This window comes from Plasmodium gallinaceum (genome assembly GCF_900005855.1).
Source record: "Plasmodium gallinaceum strain 8A genome assembly, contig: PGAL8A_v1_152, whole genome shotgun sequence".
NCBI classification, from domain to species: domain Eukaryota; phylum Apicomplexa; class Aconoidasida; order Haemosporida; family Plasmodiidae; genus Plasmodium; species Plasmodium gallinaceum.
Window position 1 is genome coordinate 67,272 of NW_021628316.1, and position 26,298 is coordinate 93,569.

General features: G+C 17.1%; 1 protein-coding gene across 1 annotated transcript; it reads right to left on the reverse strand.

Moving 5' to 3' along the window:
* Positions 1–302: 302 nt before the first annotated feature.
* Positions 303–25,715, reverse strand: PGAL8A_00499800 (conserved Plasmodium protein, unknown function; the record flags this gene model as incomplete). Its single annotated transcript, XM_028673812.1, has 1 exon — positions 303–25,715. One exon carries the CDS (start codon positions 25,713–25,715, stop codon positions 303–305), a length of 25,413 nt encoding a protein of 8,470 aa, XP_028530227.1.
* Between the last annotated feature and the right edge of the window lie 583 nt (positions 25,716–26,298).

Consider the following 26,298-nt stretch of genomic DNA (forward strand, 5'->3'; position numbering starts at 1 on the left):
AAAAAAATTTATTTTACTTTTTATTTAATAACTTCAATATATATGATGTGCAAAATATTATCTACTTTTTTTTTTATAATGAATATTGTTCAAAAAATTTTTGATCTCATCATTTTTTTTTTCTTTCTTTTGCGAATATATCAAATTAAAATTTTTATTGTAAATAAAATTTTAAAAAATAAATGATTATTTTAAAAATATGCTACAAAAAAAAAAAAAACTTTAAAAACAAATATTATAATTATTATTAAACAGTTTATTTTACTATTTATAAAGTTTAAATATATTGATTTATTATTAAATTAAAACCAGGGAAACCATGTAGGTTTTGTATTTTTTAAATATTTAATATTCATTGACATTTCAATTAAATCTATTATTGATTTATTAACATCTGTAATATATTTTTTCTTTCTTATTTTATCTTCTTTATTTTGCTCTTTTTCTTCATCGTCACCTTTATTTTCGTTATATTTTATCTCATCACTTAATTCTTCCCCTTCTTTTTCATATCCTACTAAATTTTCTTTTCCATTATCCATGACTTCATTATTATTATATTTACTTTGTTTATTCTGCATTTGTTGTAACATCTTTTGTTGCAGTAATTGTTGTACTTGTTTTTGTAATTGTTCTTCTTGTGTTTGTATTTCATAACATTCTTTGTTGATTTCTTTTTCTTTATCGTTGTAGTAATTACTTTTTTCCTTGATTATGTTATTCATTTCCTCATTCTTTAATCCATATAAAAAATTGAATGATGTATCATTTGTTAACTGTCTTCCAATTGTTTGTGTATTCTCACTATCACATTTTCTTCTGTTATCCATTGTACCATCCTTTTTTACTAAACTTTTAAAATTTTTACTAGTTTTACTTTCCTGAATTAATAACTTAAGTTGCATATCAATTTCTTTTTTTATTTGATTTTCATTTTTTTTTTTCACTTTTTGCGAATTTATATCTACATTCAATTTTTTATATTCTGAATCGCTGTCTGATGATAATTCTGATAATGATATATCTTGTATGTCTGAGCAATATTCATAAAAATTTACTTCTATTTTTTTTTTTTTTTTTTTTGTTTTTGATGAACTGTCATTTTTTTTTTCAAATCCATTTTTATATAAACAAAGAATTCTACAAAATATATTATTCACATAATTTTCAGCATTCCTTAATATATTTTTTTTTTCAAAATCTTCTACATAAAAAGATTTTATGTAGGAATTTATTTTATCTTCTCCTTTTTCATTTATTTTTGTTTGCAAGACGCTACGATTTTTTTTATAAATATGTAAAGATATAAAATCATCAGAAATAGCTAGATTTAAAAAATTTTTTATATATTTTGTTTTTTTTTTTATTGCCATAATTGCGGAGTAAAAACACGATGGTAAATTTCCATGTATTCCTTGAAAACCAATAAAATGTTGAATATTTCTTGTTAATCTAAAAGGTATGTTTTTATATACTTCTTTTTTGATTGTTAAATCATTATATAATGGTTTTCCTTCCAAATATATAGTTCTTCCTGAAAATTTAGATAATATTATTTTATTTAAGGAGGTATTTAACTGAAAAAATATATAATTTAACATACATAATACAGAATAACTTTTAATAAATTGAGTATTCAAAATATAATAACTCTCTAAGTTATCATGCAGAAAATAAAAATAATTTCTCATTATATTCTTTGGAACAATTTTACAAATATCTTTAAAATGTATTCTCAAACACTCCTTTTCACACTTCTTAAAGTACTTATAAAACCATTTTTTATCACTTAAGTGGATTATTAATTCTTCAAAAGATAAAGAATCCCAATTAATATTAGTTGTATTCTTTATACTTTCATTATTTTTACATGAAGTCAAACTATGGCTAGTTATATTTTTTAAATCTTTATTATTTACACATATGTTTTTTCTTAACAATGTATCTTTCATTGCATTTCCCTTATTTTTAATAATTTCCTCATTGTTATTTTTTTTTGATGCATTTTTTGTTTCATCTTTTTTTATAGGACTAATTTTTATTTCATTTTCTTCTTGATTTTCTATTATTAAAGATTCAATTTTCTTTAATAAACGTTTGCGTATAGAACTTTTAATTAAATCTCTGTGATATAATAAAACACTATCTAATGAAAATTTTTCATTTTTCATCACTAATATATAATCATTATAAAGTTCCTCAAGAGTAATATTATCAATAGAATCATCCATCAATCTAAAAGATGGGTGTAAAGGAGTATGAACATTTATTTTTAATGATAATCCTCTTTCTTTTGTTTGTAAAAATTTAAACATAATATTATTTAACAATATTTGAAATAACATAAATTTATGTTCTGATTTATAACGGATAAAATTACATGGTTGCATAATATAATAATAAATATTTCCGTCATCTGTAAAAAAACTAATTTTATTAAGACTATAATTGTTTCGAACACTCGTTAGAATAAAAGAATTTAGATTAATTATATTAACAGGAGCAAATAAATTTAAATTACAATGATAATTTAAAAATTCTCCAATGTATTTTAATCTTTGTCCTGGTAGCTCAACTTTAATATTCAACTTTGAAAACATACCACATAAAGAAAAAGAAAAATCTTCTAAAAATTGATTTTCCTTTAAGGAATATAATATTATATATAATATATCTTTCCATTTTTTAACTATATTTGTAAATTGAGATAATGAAAAGAAATAATTATTAGAATTATTTTTTAAATAAGAATCATTTAATACTTTCGTATCATTTTTTTCTTTATTTGTTATATTATCATGAAAATTTGAACTTACATAATTTTTTTTCTCATCTAGAATTTTTTCAATATAATTGTTTTTTTTTAAAAATTCAATATCCTTTTTAAATTCATCCCAAAACATATGCATATTTTTAATAACTCTTTTATATTTTTCGCTAGATATGTATTTTTTTTTTAATTTTGTTTTATATCTTTTATAAATGATATTTTCAGTAAAATTTTGCATCATTTTTGAGATATGTATTTGAGAATATGGTAACTCTATACACTGATTAAATAGTTTATTTATAAAATAAAATGTTTCATCATAGGCTTGAAATCTTGTGTAATTTAAAATTTCGTTACACATATAATCTAGTGACATATAAATGTCAGAATATTTACATTTAAATACATTTATTAATTGATCAAAAGAATCTTCAAATATATTCAAAGATTGATAGGTATTTTTATTACAATTATCTGAGCACTTTAAAGAATCAACATCACTTTTGCATTTATTATTCTTATTTGATTTTATTTTAGTTTCATTTATAGTATTATTTTGTAAATTAAAATTTTCTGCATTCAAATTTTCTATTTTGCTCTTATCATCATTTTCAATTAAAAAATCACTTTTATTAATATCATTATTATTTTCCTTTTCAATGTGACTATAAATTGTTTTTTCAGTATTATTTCTAATATTTTCAGCATTTTCATTGTTTATATCATTTTTCATTATTATGTTCTCAAATTCTAATGTGTTCTTATTATTATTTTTATTATTCGAAAGGTATAAGTTATTTTTCAATATAGATGAATTGGCTTTCTTTCCCTTTTCCTTATTTATCTCTTTCAAATAATACAATTTATCTTTTCTATCTATATTAATAGACCTAAAATCATAAAATATGTCTTGTGGGAATTTGCTCATTAAAATGTATAAAATTTTATGAAAATATATATAATTTTTCTGGTTTATATTTATGTTGTTCATTAAAAAGGGTAAATAAAATAGCCATAAATTTGGTGAGATATTATCGTTATATTTATTAAAAACTTGAAATAAAGAATTATCTTTTGTAGCAAAATTTAACATGTAGAATACATTACTTAGATAATAATATCCTTTATTTATATTTAAACTAGAATATATTAAATAAGATATTATAGAACTTAAACATAAAGAAATATTTTTGTTTTCTTTAAATAATTTATTGCAATAATTGCCCCATAAAAGCCATGAATTGTTTTCAAATGGATATATTTTTAAGGAAGAAAGAAAACATTCTTCGATTATACTTCCATCAAAAAGCTTATATTTCTTGTTATTACATTTACAAATAAATTCTGAATTATTTATATTAATTTTTTTTTTATTTTCTCTCTTATTTTTATTTTTCTGTAAAATATTACTATTCTTTTCTTTATCATTATCACATAATTTATTTTCTTTTGTTTCTATATTTCTTTTTTCATTTCCTTCTATACTTTCATTATGAAACATACTTTTATTATTATTTCTATTTTTTCTTTTCACGTTTTTCTCAGTATATTTCTCTTCTATTTTTTCATTAAAACTATTATTAACTTTTTCATTTTTTTTTTTTATTTTTTTATCATTATTTTCTTCTTTATCTTTTAACACATAATTATTACGTTCATTATTTTTATTCAAAAAGTTTTTATCCTGAATATCATCTTTCACACTTCTACTATTATCACTCTCATCTTTTTTTGTATAATCTTTATGCATGTATTTACAATAATTGCAATTTTTTTTGTTATTTTTTTCTATAAAATTATTTCTATACAAAAATAAAACTATTTTATTTAAGTCACATAATATTTTTCCTTTTATGTAAAAAAATTTACTTCTAAATTTTTCATAGCCAGCCATTGGTAGTGAATCAAAATTAAATGTATTAATTATATTTAAAGAATTAACATAGCATTTTAGTTTTCGTATAACTTTATGAAGAAATTTATTTTTTTTTAATTTTTTTAAGTTGATACATATATTAAAATATTGATTTTCCATATTTGTTATATACAAATAATTTTCATCAAAAGTTATTTTTGCATTTTTTTCTTTTTTAAATGAATTTTTTTTATTATTTATTTCATTTTCTTCATATGTGTTGTATTTTTCAATAAAATTATTTGTTATATTACTTTCATTGACAGATATGTTGCTATTAATTAAATTCTTTAAATTTATCTTTATTATTTCTATGTTTAAGATGTAATTTTCTTCTGTGTTTAACTTATTATTTTTATAATTTTCAAAGTTTTCATATATTTTATCAAAATAATAATAAGATATGTTATTCATTTTTCTCATATTTTTTACTATGTTTAATAAATTGTAAGTTTTGTTCTCTTTGCAGTCATATGTATCAGAATTCTTCGAAATAGACAAAAAATCATAGTTACCAATAAAAGTTTTCATGATTTTTAAAAATAAAAGCTTCCATGAACATATATATTTCAAGTCATAAATATCATTATAAGAACAAAATGATTTATCCTTACTGAAAATATTATATAAATTATTTAATAAGTTTATAAAACTCACTACTTTTTCTTCTTTTTTTTTTTGCTTTGTTTTCAAGGAGTATTCTTTTATAATTTCTATACTTATTTGTGCATATTCAAATAATTCTGCATGTAAAAATAGAGCTTCAAAATTACTATTTTTGTATTTGCGTAACTGCCTAAATCTTTCAAGTAATAAATCCATTCCATTACTTATGTTATCTTTAATTGCTTTAATATGTTTCTTTTTAAAGTCAAATCTTAGTTTTTCAACGAGAAAAGAATTATTTTTTCCATTAAACATATTTAAAACATTATTTCCTTCATTTAAAAATATTTCATAATCATAATTAATTTTTTTTATTTCATTTTTCTTGATATTTATTTCATTATTTTCTTTTTTCTCGTCATCAATGTTTTCCTTTATTTCTTGAATATACATATTTTTTGTAAATGTATTGTTATTTTCTTTCAACTCTTCAATTAATTTTTCTAAGTATAAATGTGCATTACAACAAATATTATAATTTATATCGTCATTTATATTTTTTAATATATTTATATCATTTATATATTCCATATTATTACAATATTTATAATTTTCATTAATAGAATTTTTACTTTTCTTATAAATAACACTATTATTATCATCATCATTTATACTACCATTGTAAATATTATTTTCATTATAATTTTTAACTACTCTAGAATTATTAGATTTTGAATCATTTTGATCATCATTTATGTTAATTGTTCTTTGAATTGTATGTATCTTTTTATGATAATATAAATTATTTAAATTATCATTATCATTTGTTTCTTTGTTATCTGTAGAATTATTTTTTTTTGTATTGTAAATTTCTTCTTTTTTTTGATACTTTTCTAATTCATCTTTAATATATCGTTCTTCTTTTGATGATTTTGAATGTATTTCGTTTTTTCTTTCATCTCTTTCCTTATTCACATATTTTGTCTCATCTTCTTTATGTATATATTTTAAATTATCATTTAGTAAGTAATATATATTATTTAAATTGTTCAAGTAGTTACTTTTTAATGATTCAAAGTTGCAATTAAAAGAAAAAGTATCTTCTTTTTCAATATTCGAAAATAATATACATTTTCTGTTTCTCAAAGGAATAGAAGAGTATTTTTTTCTTTCCTTCAAATCAATTAATTGCATATAATTTTCAATACAAGATATTTTATTAAAATATTTTAAACTTTTTATCCAATTGCTTTTATTTATATTTATTTCTTCTTTAGTTAAATGAAATTTTTCGTAATCAACGAAATGTTTAAGATAAGAATATTCATTTTTGTAAAATAAATTATAATGATTATAAAATAAAGATTTTGATAATTCATCATTTTTCAGTAAATATTTTTTTAATGCATAAATACTGTCATATTCTTTTAATTCACTGCTGATTTCAATTAAAAAATTAATAATTTGTTTGTAATTATCGTAGTTCTTTTTTATTATCTTTACATTATTAATATTACTACACTTCTTTATATTTAACGATAGCTTATCATCTTTCTTATTTTCAGTTTCTTCATTTACTTCAGATTTTTTTATTTCTTTTAAGTTTTGATATAATAATATTTGCAACATATATTTTGATATTTCGTAAGTACAAAATTTTTTAGCACAATAAAAAATAATTTCTGTTGGTATAAATAACATAAGATTTAATTTAAATAATGATGTTAATAATGTTTCTAATACATTAATGTTAGAATCATTTGCATATACATTATTTTGGTACAATTTATTTTCATAGTTTATATTATTTATAAAAGAATTTTTTTTTTTTTGTGAATTTGTATATTTGTAATTATTTGTATAAGATTCTTGAATATTAATGTAATTATATAAAAATTTTACAATGCAAAAATTCAATTGTTTAATCTGTTCATTAGATAAACATTTGAAAAACTGCGAAAATAATTCTATCCACATACATCTGGAATATTTTTTGAAAATGTTAACTAAACTTAATATAGGTTTAAATAAATATTTAGCTTTAATTATTTTTTGTTTACACTGTTTTAAAAAGTTATGCTGTTCATTACAATATTTCGTCAAATAAAATTCCCATGTAATAAAATCACTATTATAATTTTCTACGTTAATTATTTTATTTTTATTTTTAGTACTTTTATTATAATTTATTTTTGTTTTACTATTTTCTTCATTCTTATTATATCCATGACTTATTTCTCTTTTTGTTTTCGTCTTACATAAAAATGGAATAAGAGATTGTGTTTTATTTTTTAAACAAGCATAGGTGTCAATATTCTGTTTAAAAAAGGAAAATAAAATATTTAAGAAAAGTGATATGAAATATTTATCAATAATATGTCTAAAATAATCATTATTGAACAAAAAACAAATAGATTGAAAAATATCTTTACATAAAAAATATTTTTGAAAAATATGTGTGCATGTGTATTTTATTTTTGGAATAAAAGAAAAGGTTCCTCTCAAAATATTTGGTAATAAAATATTCAAAAAAGTGCTTTTTATTTCAATAAAATTATAAGTTTTAGCATATTTCTCTTTTTCTTCTTTAATAAAATATAATAATATATCATAATATTTTACATAACACATATAATCATCAGAGTAATCAAAAAGTATTAAATCTTTGATGATGTCAGCTTTTTCTTTTGATGATAAATTTATATTGAAATTCTCATTTTGCTTATATAATTTTTTTAATTTTTTTTTCTTATTTAAAAATATATCTTGGCATAAGATTTCTTCAATTATATTTTCTTCAAATATATAATCGTAAAATTTTATTCTTTTACTATATTTTTTTTTTATTTTCCTTTTTGATATTTTGCAATCATTAATATTCTCCTGTAAGCAATTTTTTTTATAATTTTCATGAAAAGCTTTATCTTCTTTATTCAGAGATATTTTCACCTTATCATTTTCTTCTAAATTTTTAATATTTTCCTTTTTACATATATTGCCATTTGTATATTTTTCATTTTTTTTTCCAATTAAGTTCATATTTAATTCTTTTTTTATTTCTTCATTATGATCTTTTATAAATGTTTTATTTCTTAATTCGTTTTTCCTTCTATTTTCATATAGTACTCTATCTTTTGAGAAAAAATATCTATTTACGATTTTATAATTATATACATAATTTGTACTTTTATTAAAAAAATTATTTATGTATTTTATATAATTTTTTATCTCAAATTTTTTATTTTTATCATTTAATTTATTCATAATCCTTCTTATTTTATCTTTTGTTCTTGTTTTATGCATATTGTCATCACCGAATGACGATGAGAAAGACAAATTATCAGAAGATATATCAGATGGATATAAATATATATATTTACTAATGGATGAATTTTTTGTTAAATTATATTCAAAAATATTTAATATAAATAAATCAAAATGATAATAATTTTTATGTTCCACATGTAAAAAATATTTTAATATACAAAAAAAGTTGAACATATCCTTCTTCTCCATTATATATAAATTTATGTTCATTAAAAATATTAATCTTTTTAAACTTATCATTTTTTTTTTTTTTTTTAAACAATAAAGTCCTATTAATTTTAGTTTTCTTAAGTATTTTAGTAAAAGAAATTTAATTAATTCTTCATAATAATTTGTATTATTATGAAGTTGACAAAAAAATTCAAAGATTCTTATACTTGTATTTAATTTTACATTAAAGAATAATTTCTTAGTATAATAAATTTTATGACTCTTCTTATATTCCTTCATTCCTTTAATAGCTAAGCTAATTAACATTTCATGTAAGAATTCAATTTTTTCATATTTATCTTTTTTTTCAAAATTAATATCAAATATGAAATATGATAACTTATTTCTTTTTTCATTTTTATTACTATCTTTTTTTTTATTTAATATACTAAAATTTGAAAAATATAAATTATGTGATAAAATTATATGATTTATTAAAATCAAAATTGAATGTTGTATTTTATTATTATTAAAATTTATTAATAGAAAAAATATGCAACTTAATATGTGCAAATTTTTATATATATTCTTTTTATTTACATATTTTATCAGTACTTTTAAAATCATATAAATTGTTTTTATGGTACTTTTATTATAATTATTATTCATCAACCTACATACATCTTCAATTTTATTTATATTGTTTTCACATTTATCTTCTTTTTCTACAACACTGCTTTTATTTACTAAGTTCATAATGTTAATACATTTATTTGAATTATCATTTGTTACTAAATTTTCATTTATATTATCTTTATTAATAATTGTACTTTTTTCTTCTTCATTTATATCATTATAGATGTAATTTTTTTCATTCAATTTTAATATATCTCCATTATACACCCCCAATAATTCCTTTTTACTCAAAAACGAATTAAAAGCATTCTTTGAAACATTATTTGTCACAATAGTATTCTTTATATGGTAATTACTTATTGTATTTTCGTATGTATTACAAACGTTTTTTAATTTTGAGTCAATATTGCATTCATTAATTAATTTATGTTTTCGTTCATCAGATAGATTATCATTTTCCGATACTCTATCTTTATTTTTTTTTTCTTCTTTAGATTTATATGATTCTATATTTAAATAAAGATTTTTTAAAATATTATTATCTATATCTTTTTTATTAACTTTTTTTTTTTTTTTTTTTTTTTTATAGCTATAATCTATAGAATAAAAGTAAATCAACGTTGTATACATATCTAAATACTTAATTTTTATATTATTCTTAATTCTTAATATATCTTCAAGAATAACAAGAATCTTATTTGTTATATTATTCATATATAGTTTATGACTATTCTTTATTAAAGAAGAAATTATTAAATTACTTAACTCATTTAAAATATTATAATTAACATATATGTGTTTATATTTCTTAATTACATTTACTATACCTATATAAAAAACTTGTCTAATATCATCATTTCTAGTTTTTAAAAAATAGTTATAAAGTTTGTTTTCCAATTCAATAAATATTTTATTTTTATTGTGACAGTTTTTTTTAAAAGAAGTATCCTTTCTATATATTTGCTTTTCATGTTCACTAAGGGAAATTATATTTTCATTATTAAGAATAATAGTATTTTCATTTTTTATCATATCACTTTTGCAATGGAGTTTTTTATTATTACTACCTTCAATTTCAGAAGAAATCCTACTTTCTGAAGAAAATGTTTCCAATTTATTTGATTCTATATTTGCAGTATTAAATTTTTTTATAACAATTTTATTATTATTTAAAGTAAACATACTAAGAACACAATTACAAAATATATTAAATTTTATTAATGAGAATATCTCATTTAAGGAAAAAATTATGAAATGTTTTTTCTTCTTATTTATATATGAACTATTTGAAAAACTTTTTAAAATTTTAAAAATATGTGCTATTGCATATGGATATATATTAAAAAAATTATATTTATGTTTTAAAATAATTTCTAATATATGTATTTTGTTAAATGGATTTTTTTCTTTTTTAAAATAGTCTAAAATAATAGTTTTATAATCAAGAAAATTAAAATTTTCTATATTATTTTTTTTGTTGAAATAATTGAAATTCTGTATATTATCAAAATCATTTATGAAATCATCGTTGTAACAATGCAATGCATTTTTTTCATTATTACTTACTATATCATTCCAACTAAAATTGTTAAAATAAAAATAATTCATATAATTTTTTTTTATGTAGCATTTCCATATCTTACTTTTATAGGAAATTTTATTATTCTGTTTAACTCTTAAAGCAATTATTTTTGTTAATTCTTCCAAGTTCGTTTTTAATAAATTAATTTCTTCATTTTTATGAGAAGACATTAAATAATGAAATATATTTTTCAAATCATTTATATTATTATGAAAATAATATTTATAAATATTAATTATATTATGAATACATAACTGTTTTATATATTCAAAAGGAAAAGAAATATAATGGTTATTTACTTTTCTTAAGTATGTAAATAATAAGAATTTACTTTCTTTGTTATTCAGTTTTCTCACTATATCTATAAAAAAACTGCATATAACTAACTTATTTATTATTGTTTTTGTATAATTACAATTAAATTCTAACAATATCTTCATAGAATAAATAACTTCATAAATATTCATAAATAAATCATGATTATAAAAAGGGAAATCCCTCAAGTAATCTTTTTCCTTATATAGAGATAAATTAAATAAACAATAATCATTAGATCCATTAGAAGGATTTGCATTATCATTTAAACTATATATAAATAAACTATTATGCAAATTTCTAACCGATATATAAATTTTACCGTTAACTATATTTGAAAAATTATTGTTATACATTGAATTTATATTTTGTTCTGTTTTTTTATTCATATTATCATTATATTCATTATAATTATTGATACCATTATTTTCATTATTATTTCTTGAAATATTTTCATTATGATTTCTTGAAATATTTCCATTATTATTTCTTGAAATATTTCCATTATTATTTCTTGAAATATTTCCATTATTATTTCTTGAAATATTTTCATTATTATCATTATTAGTTCTATTATTAAAATTAATCTTATTATTTATGTCATTATTACTATTATTAGTATTTTCTTTTATATTATAATTATGGTTAATGTCTGATTGAGAAAATATTTTTGAATGTAGATTTAAGAAAATTTTATTATTATTTAAATAAAAATTATTATTATTATTTTCATACATATTATTTATTTTATAATCCTCATTTTGAAATTTAATATATTTTATATTTTTTTTTTTATTAATATATTCCTTTAAAATTGGGATAATTAAAAATTTTACTGAAGTATTATAAAATTCTTTATGAGATAATTTAAAATTCTTAGTAATATTAATAATAGTGAAAAATATAAATCTTTTTTCTCTAAAAGTTAAACTTTTTGTTGCATACTTTTTGAAAAACTTATGTAAATAACTATAATCTGTTTCTCTACTTATAATTATAATAAAATTTAATATAATAAATATATTTGTTCTAAAATAAAATAAGTGATGATTATATTTCAGATCTTTAAATGTTATATTGTTCTTATTCTCATGTTTTTTTTCATTATGTATTTTTTCATTTTTAAAAGTATTTAAGAAATGGTTTTTTAACTCTTCATTTGCTCTTATATCAATATTATAGTTATATTTTTGTTCATCCCATGAGTTATTTCTAACATATTTTAGTAAACTTCTACTAAAATGAAAGAAAATTATAAAAATTTTAACACATTTTTTGCATTCGTTCTTCTTTAAAAATAAAATAAAGTCACAATTTTTCATAGATAAATATTGACTAATTAAATAACTTAAACAAATATATAATATTTCTATTATACAAACTTTATTTTTATTAATTCGTTCTTCATAAAAATTCAGAAAAATGTATGAAGGCTCATATTTTAATATTGCGTGAATTATGTTTATAATATTTAATAAATTGCATACAAATGTATTATTAGTAAAAAGAGGGATATTATTAAATTGATTTAAATAATTATTCTCATATTTTCTCATTTTATTTAATTCGTCCCAAAAATTATTTAAATTGTTTTTAATATCTAAAAGACTTTTTTTTTTTAAATCGTTTTCTATATTTTTATCAACAAATTTCATAAATTTAGTATAATCATATGTAGTAATTTGATTTAAATCTTCATTTTGTATATCAATAATATTAATACTAAAAATATAATATAAAATTATGTTATAAGAAAAGTTAGATATATATCTTAAAAGTATGTTAATAAGTATATTAAATTTTTTAAAAATATATTTTCTGAATCCACTTAAATATTTTAAGTTCAGTAGAGATAAGAAACAAAAAAATATTTTATTATTGTTTCTATTATTTAAAAAATATTTAAAAGAGTGTTCATAATTTTTATTACATAACATACTTAAGCTATACATATAAAAATTACTTAAATATATCTCATTATAATTAAATGTAATATAATTTTCAAGTAATTTGTTTTCATTTAATAAATTTATATCTTCATTAAAACTATTTACATTATCTATATTATTCTTCTTTTCTAAATCATCAATATTATTTCCATTATTATTTTTATTTAAATTTCTCTGTATAAAAATTGTATTAATACTTGAGTTTTTCTGTGTATTTATTTTATTTTTTTCTAAAAAATAATTATTAGTAGTATTATTATTATCTATAAAGTTTAACTTGTTTTTTTGATTCTCACTTTTACTATCTATTATATCCGAACATTTTATAGAAATATTATTCCCTTTTCTATTATTATGATACTCATCTAATAATAGATCAGTTATTTCTGCAAATTGCTTGTATGATAATTTAGGTATAGAAAAAAATTTACAAAATATTATCATTACTTGTTCTACGTTTTTATAACACATTTTATAACATGTGCTTTTTTCATGGAATAATTTTATATATTTAATAAATGCTTCTATTAAAAAGGAAGAAAAAAGATGAGGAAATAAACAATATATTTTACTAAGACCAGTAATAAAATTTTTCTTCAAAATAAAAGATTTATTTTTTAAAACATATGATAAATTAAATAAGATAGATTTTAAATATGATTTTAAATCTTTTTTATTTATTTTTGAGATCCTTGCAATTGTCCTATTAAAATTCATGAATTTCATATCATTAATCTTACCAACATTTCTTGAATTATTTCTATTCATAGATATATTATTTCCTTTTATACTATTATTAATATAATATGATAAGGTTTTCTTTTTCTCATCTGTTTCCTTAAAATTGAGTACATTTTTTTTCATTAAATTATATATATTTCCTTCTTTCCATATTATATTCTTATTTTCATTTTTTTTTGCACCTCTCTCTTGTTCATTGATAAAAATTATATATTGCAAAGTATGTTCTGCTTGAATGCATAGCTCTTTTTCTTTTCTAAATAAAAAATTCATAAGAGTTTGAATACAACGATTATATAATGATGTACTTTTTTTATTAATTTTTACATTTATCGTAGATAAAAAATGTTTATATAATGGATGTGTAAAGCATATTTTAAAAAATATCATCGCATATAGAAAAAAATTAATATTTTCTTCTTTTATATTTTTTTTTAAATCATTTTTACAGTCAAAATCTGTGTATTCAACATTTTTACTCTTATTTTTTTTATCTGCAAATGTTTTTTTGTATTTAAGATTTATTTTTTCTTTTTCTATATTATAAATGTTCAAACCACTTAAATAATTTATATTGTTTTTTATATCTTTATTATAATCGTTATATATATTAGTTATATCATTTTCATTGGACAAATTTAGACCGTTTATATCTAATTCTTTATCTTCGTTTTTATGAATTGAATTATACTTTTCATCATTAATAGTTATATTACTACTGATTAAATTATAATTTATGTTATAATCAAATTTATGTGATGAATTAAATGAACTTTTTTCCAGTAATTTTCTATTTTTATTTTGTTCTTTCTCTTCCAACGAAAATTCATAATTTACTGTTTCATTAATATCTTTATTTATTATATTATTTTCTAATATTTTTTCATTATTCAATGTGTTCATCATAAAATTTTTATATTCAGTTAAATTTTCTTCATTATTATTATTGATATTGTTATTATCATTATTTTCATTTTTATTAGTTATACTGCTATTATTTTCCTTATTATTATTTATTAATATTTCTTCATTTACACTTGATTTATTTTCATTTATACTATCATTACATTCACTTTTATTATTTTCGTTGTTGTAATTCATTAAAAAATTATCACATACATTTATATTATGGTAATAAAAGTTCTCATTATTATTTTCATTATTATTTTGGTTAATCACATTTTCATTCTTATTAGTTGAGATATCTAACTTATCTTCAAAATACATATAAAAATAAGAATTTGGAATATTTTTCATTTCATCTTCTTCACTAAAATTGATTGGGAAATTTTTATTATTCTCAAATGTGTTATAATTGTTATCTATATATTCATTTTGATTAATTAACAAATTTTTTATATTATTAGAAAATATATTTTTGTTACAATCTTTATTTTTAAAATTCTTCATTTCTTCAGTTTCAGTGAAATTATGACCATTATTTGTAAAATAGTTCACACACTTTTTTTTTAAAATTTTCTGATATAAATTAAATAAATCTTTATTTTTTTGTTCATTCAGGGAATCGATATTAGGAGAATATTCATTATTATTTATATCATATATTTGGTTATAAAAAATATTTTTTTTTTCTTTCATATATATGTTTTCAAACAATTTTAAATTGTCATTTAAATTATTTATGTTATTATGTTTTCCATCATATGGAATTTTTTCTGAAAAAAAATTTCTTCTCTTACTAAAAATAAAATTAAAATTTGTTTTGCTATGCTGGTCTAAATATATATTATTATTAAATGGAGTGCTTTGTATATTGTCATTCAAGATATAATCTACAAATTTATATTTTTCCTTCTTTTTATCTAAATTTTCAATAATATTTATTATAACATTAATTAAATTAGCAATAAATGTTGTATCAAATTTAATATATGGTTTTTGTGATAAAAAAAAACACAAAAAATCTAAATAAGAAACTTTAAGTTTAAATGAAAATGACAAAAAATTAGATATAGAAAAATATTTGATCAATAAACTCAGTAAGCATATTTCATTTTTCAATGAATATTTATGCATTAATAAATCTTTTATATTAGTTCTTAAAATTTTTGCTAGTATTATAAATGATTTTTTTATAAAAAGTCTATTATATTCCTCCTCTTTATTTAAATTGTGAATATATATTTTTAAAATGTTGAATAATATTCTATTCATTTTTAATATATCTTTCGTTTTTCTTTTATTTTTTTCTTTTAATGTTAGTATATCCCACGTATATATTTCATCTCTATTGTACCAAAAGTGTTTATCCTTTATGTATCTTTTATCTTTTATATTATTATTATTATCTTCATTAGATTCAATATTACATTTTTCCTTTTCATTGTTATTAAAAAAATTTCTTATTTTTTCTATATTCTGTTTCAATTTTATAATTTTATTTTGTTCTCTAGATCCCATTATTTTTAAAGTATTTCTATCAATTATATTATCCATTTTATAAGAATTAGTTATTTCATCCATATATGTTTTGTTTAATGAATCCATCTCATTTAAAACATACGAATTTATTTCTCCCACATATCCAATAAACAAAGAAGAAATCGCTAAAGAAAAGCATTCCTCAATTAATAATTGTATAATTCTAAAATATTTCAATTTTGATTTTTCAAAACAAGTTATCAATGTATGAATAATATGATATATATTAAATTTTACCCAGTGTGGATGTAAAATTTTGATGACTTTTATAAATAATAATAAGCCAAATATTTTCTTTTTTATTTTATAATTATTGCATATATTACATATAGAAGAGCATAAATTTGAAAAAAAGAAAGATTTCATACATTTTTGAATTTTTAATGGTTGTATTTTTAAAATTGTTTTTAAAATTTTCTGCATAAAATTCAAACCTTGTATACTACTTTCAATAAAATATGGATGAAAATCTATTAAATTACAAAACGTAAATATAAATAAAGATACATCTATTTCATTATTATGATTTTTTATATAAATAAAATTCTCATTTTTAGATAGAATAAATCTGTTCGATAGTATCAAAGACATTCTTCTAATAATGTATTTAACTATCTCTCTTAATTTTTCCTTCCATATGTTATTTTTACAAATACTTTTACTTTTGTTCACATTTTTTCTTTTCTTATTTTCTTTTTCTTGATTTATTTCAACTAGCATTATTAGAAAACAGTACATCAATTTTTTTAAAAAATTACTATGATCTTCTTTATAAATAAAAGAATACTTATATAAATATTTGTTGCAACTACACGTTTTAAAAGTATACTTTTTTTCCTTATTTGTAATATTATCGTATTCTCTTTCTTTAAATATATTTGTATAATATTTAGACATAGATGCATTTTCATTATATTTTTCAAATATTTTTTTAGATGGAGTGTTTTCTAAATGGTTCATATTTCCTTCATTTCTCAATTTTATTTTTTCCATATTATTCTTTATTTTATTATTATTACTATTATTATTATTATTACTGTTATTACTATTATTATTATTACTATCATTATTATTATTACTGTTATTATTATTATTATTACTACTACTACTATTAATATTATTATTATTACTACTTCTATTATTATTATTATTATCATTATTATTGTTATTTTTATAAATTTTAAAATCTTTATTCATTGATGCAACCTTAATCATATATATATAAAATTCTGATATACAATTAGAATGATTGAAAATAAAAACAAATATAGTAATAATTATCCTATAGCAATTAATTCTTTGATTTTTATTAATACATTTAAAACATAAGTCACTTTTCTCAAAATATTTAATTTCATTATTTTTAATAAATTTATTAAATTCATTAAAATAATTCTTCTCCTTTAAATATATTTTTTTTTTGTTAAATATGCTATTACTTTTTTCTTTGCAACTATGATAATTATAATGATTTTTTATTGAAATTCTACTATCATTATTTACTTCCTTATTTACCACATATTCATTTTCTGAATTTTTAACATAGTTTGTTTTAAAATTATTGTCATTCTCTAAATAAAAAGAATTGTTATTACACACAAGATCATTATCTTTCTTATTTGAAATATTATTCAACTTGATTTTTTTTCTTTTATCTCTAGTTTCATCTATTTTCCTCTTCTTAAAAATACTTAAATCATCAAAATGAAAAATTTGAAAATTTTGTTTCTCTCTCTTTTTTTTTATTGTAATTTTTTTTTTAATAAGAATCTTTCTTTTTAAATTTTTTTTTATTATTTTCCTATGATGATACAAGTATTTTGATTTATTATATTTTATAGAATTTTTTAATATTTTATAACAATAATTTAATGTTTTCTCTAAATCAATATGGTGTATTATATCATCAAATTTGTCACTTATAATTGTATTATTCAAACTACCTAAAAGAAAGTTATCTTCATTATCATTAAGAAATTCAAATTCCTCATTTTTATTGAATGTTTTATCATTTTTCAAAGTATTAATTTTATTTTTTTTTTTTTCATTATTTTCATTTGTTTTTGTGTCATCATTAATATTTTTTTCTTCTTTATATTTATCTTCTTCTTTTATGTTATAATTTGCATTTAAATTATTTTTTAGGTTTTTATATTTTCCATTTTCTTTTGGTTCAAACAAATTATCAATATTTTGCAATTTTCTTTTATTAGATTTTTCTTTGTTGCTAATGATTTTTTTTTCATCGTCACTTTTTAGTTGTATTCCCTGATCACTTTGCTTGAAATCATCATGCACTTTTTTATCATTTTTATTTTCATTATCACTCTCAATTTCATAATAATTTTTGATTTCTTTGTTATCATTATTATCGTCATAAGAATATAAAATTTTCTCTTTTTTTAAGTTTCTCTTTGCTTTTGTTTTTTCACCTTCTTTATTTACAGAAAATGTATATTCCTGTATATTATTTTCATTTTTATTAATTTTTTCTACTGATTTATCAAGTTTATGTGTGTTTTTTATACTTTCTCTTTTTTTATTTTCTTTTATTTCTTTTTTTAAAAAAAATCCTATTTTAAAATATGGGTATAAACTTTTTTTATTAATCATATAGCAATACTGATTCTTAAATATTTCATTTTCTCGAATAAATTTGCAATAAATTCTTAAAATTGTATATAAATTTTTAATATACATTTTCTTTAAATATTTATTCATTTCTGCTTCTGACTGAAATGTGTAGTTTCCTAAATCATTTTTAAAAAAAAAATTATTAAAGGAATTTCTAAAAAAATCGTTTATATAATACTTTTGTTCATAAATATTATTAAAATTAAATTGAAAATATATTTTTTTATTTAATAATTTCGTTAAATTAGTAATAATGTGTGATTTTGTTGGGTTATTGTTTTTATAAAAAAATGAAGAAGAAATAATATCTTTTATAAAATTTTTATTAGTATTATTCATATTTTTTTCTATTGTTTTTAAGGCAATTTTAATCATGTTTATATCTTTTGAATTTAAACAAATTAATAATGATTTCATATAAATATGAAAATATTTATTCATAAAATTATTAATTGGTAATATTAAACATAATTCACAAAATAGCATTTTAAATAATTTTGGAGATTCAAGGTAAACATTTTCAAACAAATTTAGAAAATATTCGATCATATCATTTTCATTTTTTTCATATTCATAATATGATTGCATATTATGTAAACAATTAGATATATCATTTTTATATATAAAAAAATTATTATTACTTTTTGTCTGCATTATATTTTTTATATCACCAAAATCATTTGAATTCTTTTTATAAATATCAAATGTATCAATGTTAATATAATTATTATATCCTCTATTATTGTCATTAAAAATATTGTTATCACCGTTATTATTTTCGTTATTATTATCATTATTATTCTGATTATCATCATAATTATATAATTTTTTTTGTAAGGAATTTAAGTTAACATTGTTGTTCTCATTCTTGTTTAAATTAAAATTTTCCTTACTTTTACAATAATTTTCTTTTATTAAGTTTAAATAATTTTCTATGAAAAAGTTATCTTTTAATTTATCATCATTTAATTCTTTCAAATAATTTAAATTATCATTATGTGAAATTTTATCGAATACCAAATATGTGTTACTTTTATCTTTACTATTTTTCTTTAATTTATTTGCATAATTTATATGACAAATAGTTTCAAGGATTGACTTTATTATGTCAATGAGGTAAATAGACTTGTTATCATTTAAAATGATATCAAAACATACTTTAAATATAGTTTTTAATTCTTTTAAAAAATGAAAATGATAATTAGAGTAATATTTTATTACTTTTAAAATAAAATATATCACTTTAATTATTAATTCTTTATAAGATAAATAGTGGTTAAAAGTATTATTTAATGAAAGAGTATTATAACCAATTATATAGTCATATGTGTTAATATAATTATTATACTCAATATTTTTTTTTTTTTTTTTTCCTCTTAAGTTTTTAATTTTTATATTATCATGAAAGATATTACCCTTTTTTATATTGTTTTTTGAAATACATTTATATTTTTTGTATTTATTTTTCAATGAATATTTATTATATAAAAAAATATTATCATTTTCTTCTGATAATGATTTACTTAAAATTCTACAATTGTCATGAAAATAAGATAATACTTTTTTTTTTTTTTTCTTGGGGAATTTATTAATATATCTTAATATAAAATTAGATGGATTTATAATTTCTTGTTTTGATAAATTATGAAAAAAGTATCTGGTATTCCTCTTTTTTTTTATTTCCCTTATATTATCTAATTTAAATTTATTATTTGAAGTACTCAATTTCTTTAAAAATTTTATTTCTTCATCATATGCTAACTCTTTAAATAAATTTGCATTATTCAATGAAGAGTAAAATATTTTCTTTTTCTCAAAATTGTTCAGAGAATTTTTTTCATTTTCATATTCTTCAAATATATTAAAATCAAAATAGTCTGTCCACATGTAAAATTTATTGAAATTTTTTCTTTTTTTATCATTTTTTAAATAACATGTGGGATAATTTTCATTAAAAAATGTGTGATTATCTAAAGAAATACTTTTGGGGAAAGATATTAACATTCTTTGATTTTTTTTTTTAACTTTTTTTTTTATTTTTTTCTGTTTGTTAATAAATTCATTAAGAGAATATTTATATATATTTCCTAAAATTTTTCTTTTTTTTGTGACTTTTCTATCTTCATAAAAGTGATTTATACTTAATCTCCTTTTGCTTATATTGTTTTTAAACTTCTTATTATTCTTTCCATGTTCTTTATATTTATTTTCTATATATAAATTTTTATTAGAGAAATCCATACTATTTAATTTTTTATTATGTGACTCATATATATTTAACAAGCATTCATATGGAGAGTGTAATTTATACATAATTTTGTGTTTATATATATCGTTTAATAGTCTACTTCTTACTTTATAGTTGTAATACTGCAATGGATAAAAATCATTTTTAATTCGTAAAATTTTTTTTAGTTTTTTAATTATATAGTTTAAACAAACTTTACAAAATGACATACTAGTATGACTTAACCCACCTAATAAATGAAAAATATAGAATATTTGAGGATACTGAAACAATAATTTAAATAAAATATCAATGGAATAATTTAAAAAATCATAAAAATTCTGAATGTTCAAATAAATTACAATATTAGCACACATATATAACATTTTTTTTTCTTCATTCTTTATATAGTTGATACAATTAAAAATTTTTTTTCTTTGCTCATTTGACAATTTATTTACATTAATAGTTATATATTGGTCATTCTCAACATCGCTATATATTTTATTTTCATTTATTTTCATATTTATATATTTTTTAATATCATCGTTTTTTATTTTTATATTATCTATAGTGACAAAAGAACAACAATAATTGTACAAAATAGAGCAAATAATTATATGATAAAAAATTTTATATATTATTTTTATCCATACATCATCCAGTTTATAAGAAAATAAAGATATATTTTGAACAAGGGATAAATTAAAATCACTTAAATCATACATATCTTCAAATATATCATTTGTATTCATATCACATTTTTTATTGTTTCTTGAATCTTGATCCTGTAATTCTTTTTTTATTACATTTTTTGTTTTTTCATTATTTATATTATTCCGATTATAATTTTTCTCATTATTAAAAAAATTATTTCTATTAGGATAATTACCAGTAATATTTTCTTCAAAAAAAATTTTACAAGAATTTTTTTCACTTTTTATATTATTTTCTTCATAATCTCTTTTTTTAGTGTGATCATGATTATAATAGTTCATAAAATTATCTATATTTATTTCATTCTTATTATTGTAACCATATATAATACTATTCAACTTTTTTTCATTTTCGTTATTATAATTATTCATATAATTACATAAATCATTTTCAATTGTATAACTATTTAAGTTACTATCATGGGAATTGAACAAATTTTTTCCATTTACAAAAATATTATTAAAAAATTCGTCATTTCTTAAAAGAAAATCATCATTTTTTATAAGAAAATCATTACTATTAAGAAAACTACTTAAATGTATATTATTATCTTTATCAATCATATTATTAACATTCATATATTTATCATTATTATCATTATTAACTTTATTATCATTCAAATAATCAATATCATTTCGAGAAATATTATTAAGATTAAAATTATTTTTACAATCATTCAAATTATAATATTCACTTTTTATTAATTCATTTTCATTATTATATAAAAATTCATTATCTATACACATATTATTATTATTACTACTACTACTAAAATTATTATTATTATTACTATTATTATTATTATCACTGTTATTATTATTACTGTTATTATTATTACTGTTATTATTATTATTATTAATATTATTATTATTATTAATATTATTATTATTATTACTATTATTATTATTATTACTATTATTATTATTATTACTATTATTATTATTATCACTGATATTATTAATATTATTATTATTATTATTATTATTATTATTATTATTATTATTATTATTATTATTATTATTATTATTATTATTATTATTACTACTACTACTAATATTATTATTAATATTATTACTACTTCTAAAATTATTATTATTATTGCTATTAAAATATAAGCTGTTATATCCATTCAAACAATAAGAATTATTACACTCATTAAAATTTTTTAAAAATTTAGTAGATGAAGTCTTGATTGAATTTTTATTAGTTTTATATATATGAGATTTATTTATATTTTTATTTGTCTTATCTTTTGTTTGATTAATTAAAAAATTATAGAAATATTGACTATTAACATTTTTGTAAATACTATGTGTAATATTTTTATTTTTTTTTTTTATTATGTTTCCTTTTTTATTGATACTCTTATTTGTTCTTTCAAAATTTTTGAAATTTTCCTTTTTTTCTTTCATTACTTCAAAGTTATTATAATCTGGAATATTATTTTTATAATTTTCCTTTAATTCTTCTTTATTGATAATTATATCATTATTAAAATATAAATAAATATAATAAATATTATTTTTTATACATGTGCAAAACGAATACAATAAATATTTGTATTCTCTTAATAATTCGTTTAAATTTTCTTTATGATTATTTACCTTATAACTATTTTGTAATAATATTTTTCTCTTATCACATATAATATCATCATTTGAATTTATTTTCATAATTTTTTTTTTTTTCTTTAATGTATTTTTAAAAGTTAAACAAAAATTATCTGAATTATATTTACATTTTTCTTGGAAAAAATGTGACATTTTTTTTTTTTTTTTATAATTATTTTGAGAAACTTTTACTTTTTTAGAATTAGTAACACGTTTATTATTTTTACATATTTTTTTATATACATTATGCAATTCATATTTTAAAGAAAAACTTTTATTTAGCATTATATTTATAATATCAAAATATAACGAAAAATACAATGAATTTCTCTTTTTTATTCTAAAAATTATGTGAATTATAAAAACTAATAATTTGATACAAATGTTCTGAATAAAAATAGCTTTTTTCTCTTTGATAATAATATACGAATAATTATCTATACAACTTTTTAATATGTTAAAATTCCATACATTCTCATTTTTAAAATAAAAAAATATATCATGTATTAATATAAATATATATATATTTAAAAAGCTATTATTGTTCAAATTTTTTATATACAATGAAGGGTCTAATAAAAACTTTAAATAATGCTTCAAATTTTCTTTGAAATTTTCATGTAGTAATAATCGAATGTTTTCAATAAACTTTTTTTTTTTCTCCATAAAAAAGTGTGTATCATATTTTAAAAATTCAATAATTTTTTCTATAAGAAATTGTTTATAAAGAAAATACATATTACTTTTGTTACATCTTAATAAGAAGCATAAAAAATAGATAATGTTATTTTTTAAATTTAGAAGTTCTGATAATTTAGATATATCTATCTCATATTTATTATAATCTACATTTTTGTAAAATTTTTTCTTTATTGTTTTTAATCCATTTTTAGGAAAACCATATTTAGCATCATTAGGTAAATTATTTAATTCATTAACGTAATTGTTATATGAATCATTATTATCAAATGAATTATTGTAGAAAATACTATCATTTGTGAGATAGCTATTATTAATAGGAGCTTTATCGATAATTAAATTATTATTAATAAATGAGTTATTATCATAACTTGGAATATAAAACAAATTGTTTTTATATTTATTATTTTCATCAAAATTTAAAGTATAACAATTTAAATTACCAAAAGTTGTATTAATTTGATAAATTTCATTGTTTTTGTTAACTTCTATTTTCTCATTTGCAGTTTGATGATTTAACAAATTTTTATAACTACATTCCTTATTATTAGGACTGTATAAATTTTTTGAATTTGTTTCATCATTTACATTATTTTGGTTTATAAATGAATTTTCATATTCATAATAATATACATTTTTTAAAATCCATTCATTAGAATACTTAATGGATTCTATAAAAAAAAATTTTGAAAATTTAAAATCAAAAACATTGGTAATTGAAAGTATTTTACATAATATTTTTATGCAATCTTCGACATTATTTAATATATTTGGATATATATTTATTATAATAAAATTTGATAAAATTATTTCTCTAATAACTTTTAATGAATCTTTGCTACTGTTTAAATAATTTTTTTTTTTTTTTTTATTTTTCTTTTTTTTATAAATATTAATTAAAGATTTCAAAAATTTTCCTTTTTTAACTTTGTTAATTATTTTTTTATAAAATATTTTTAAAATGTTAGTAGATAAAATATTTATATATTTATAAATTTCGAATAATATTAAATCATTTCTATGCAATCTGCATATTTCTGTTATTATTCTAATACAAAGGATAGCATATTCTTCATTTACTTTTTCAACAAGATTTAGGCATATATCAAAAATTTCTACGATGTATTTTATTTTTTTAAATTTATAAATCATAGAATAAAATATATTTAAAATACTTTTTCCAAAATGATGTTTTTTATATTCATAACATAGTATATTATCATTTATATAATTTTTTATTAATGGATATATGTTCATTAAAAAATAATTTTCTTCCTTTTCATTCATATTTAATAGGGCTCTTCTAATTTTATGAAATTTTTTTCTCTTTTTAATTTCTTCATTTTCATTAAAAAAGTTTACTTTCATTAATTTTTCTTCAAGTGTATTTTCCATATTATCACTAACATATAAATATATACATATGCAATTATTTACAGAAATTAATTTCCGTTTGTCATAATTTAAAAGATAAAAAAAAAAAAAATTAATACAAGTGGCAAAAATATATCAGAAAAAAAAATACACTAATATCATGTAAATAAAAATATAACAAATAAAGAAATAAAAACAAAAGAAAAAGAAATTTAAAGAAATGTAAAGATAAAAAAAAAAAAAAAAAGAAAAAATGGGAGTATAACAAAAATTATATAAAACTTTAAATAATATCAAAACAAAAAGGATAATATAAAATAAAATTTAACAAAAAATAAAAATAATAAAGATAAAAACAAGTAGGAAAAAAAAAAAAAAAAAACTTGAAAGCAAATATTAATTAAAGTTTTTTTTTTTTTTGTTATTATTATCTTATTCATTTTATTTATTTTTTTTTTCCTTTTATATATTTACACACAAATATCATAAATATAACAAAAAAAGAAATAACAAATATATATACATATATGCATTAGATTTATATATATTTATATAAGTTGTTTTCTTAGAAAAAAAAAAAAAAAAAAAAAAAAAAAAAAAAAAA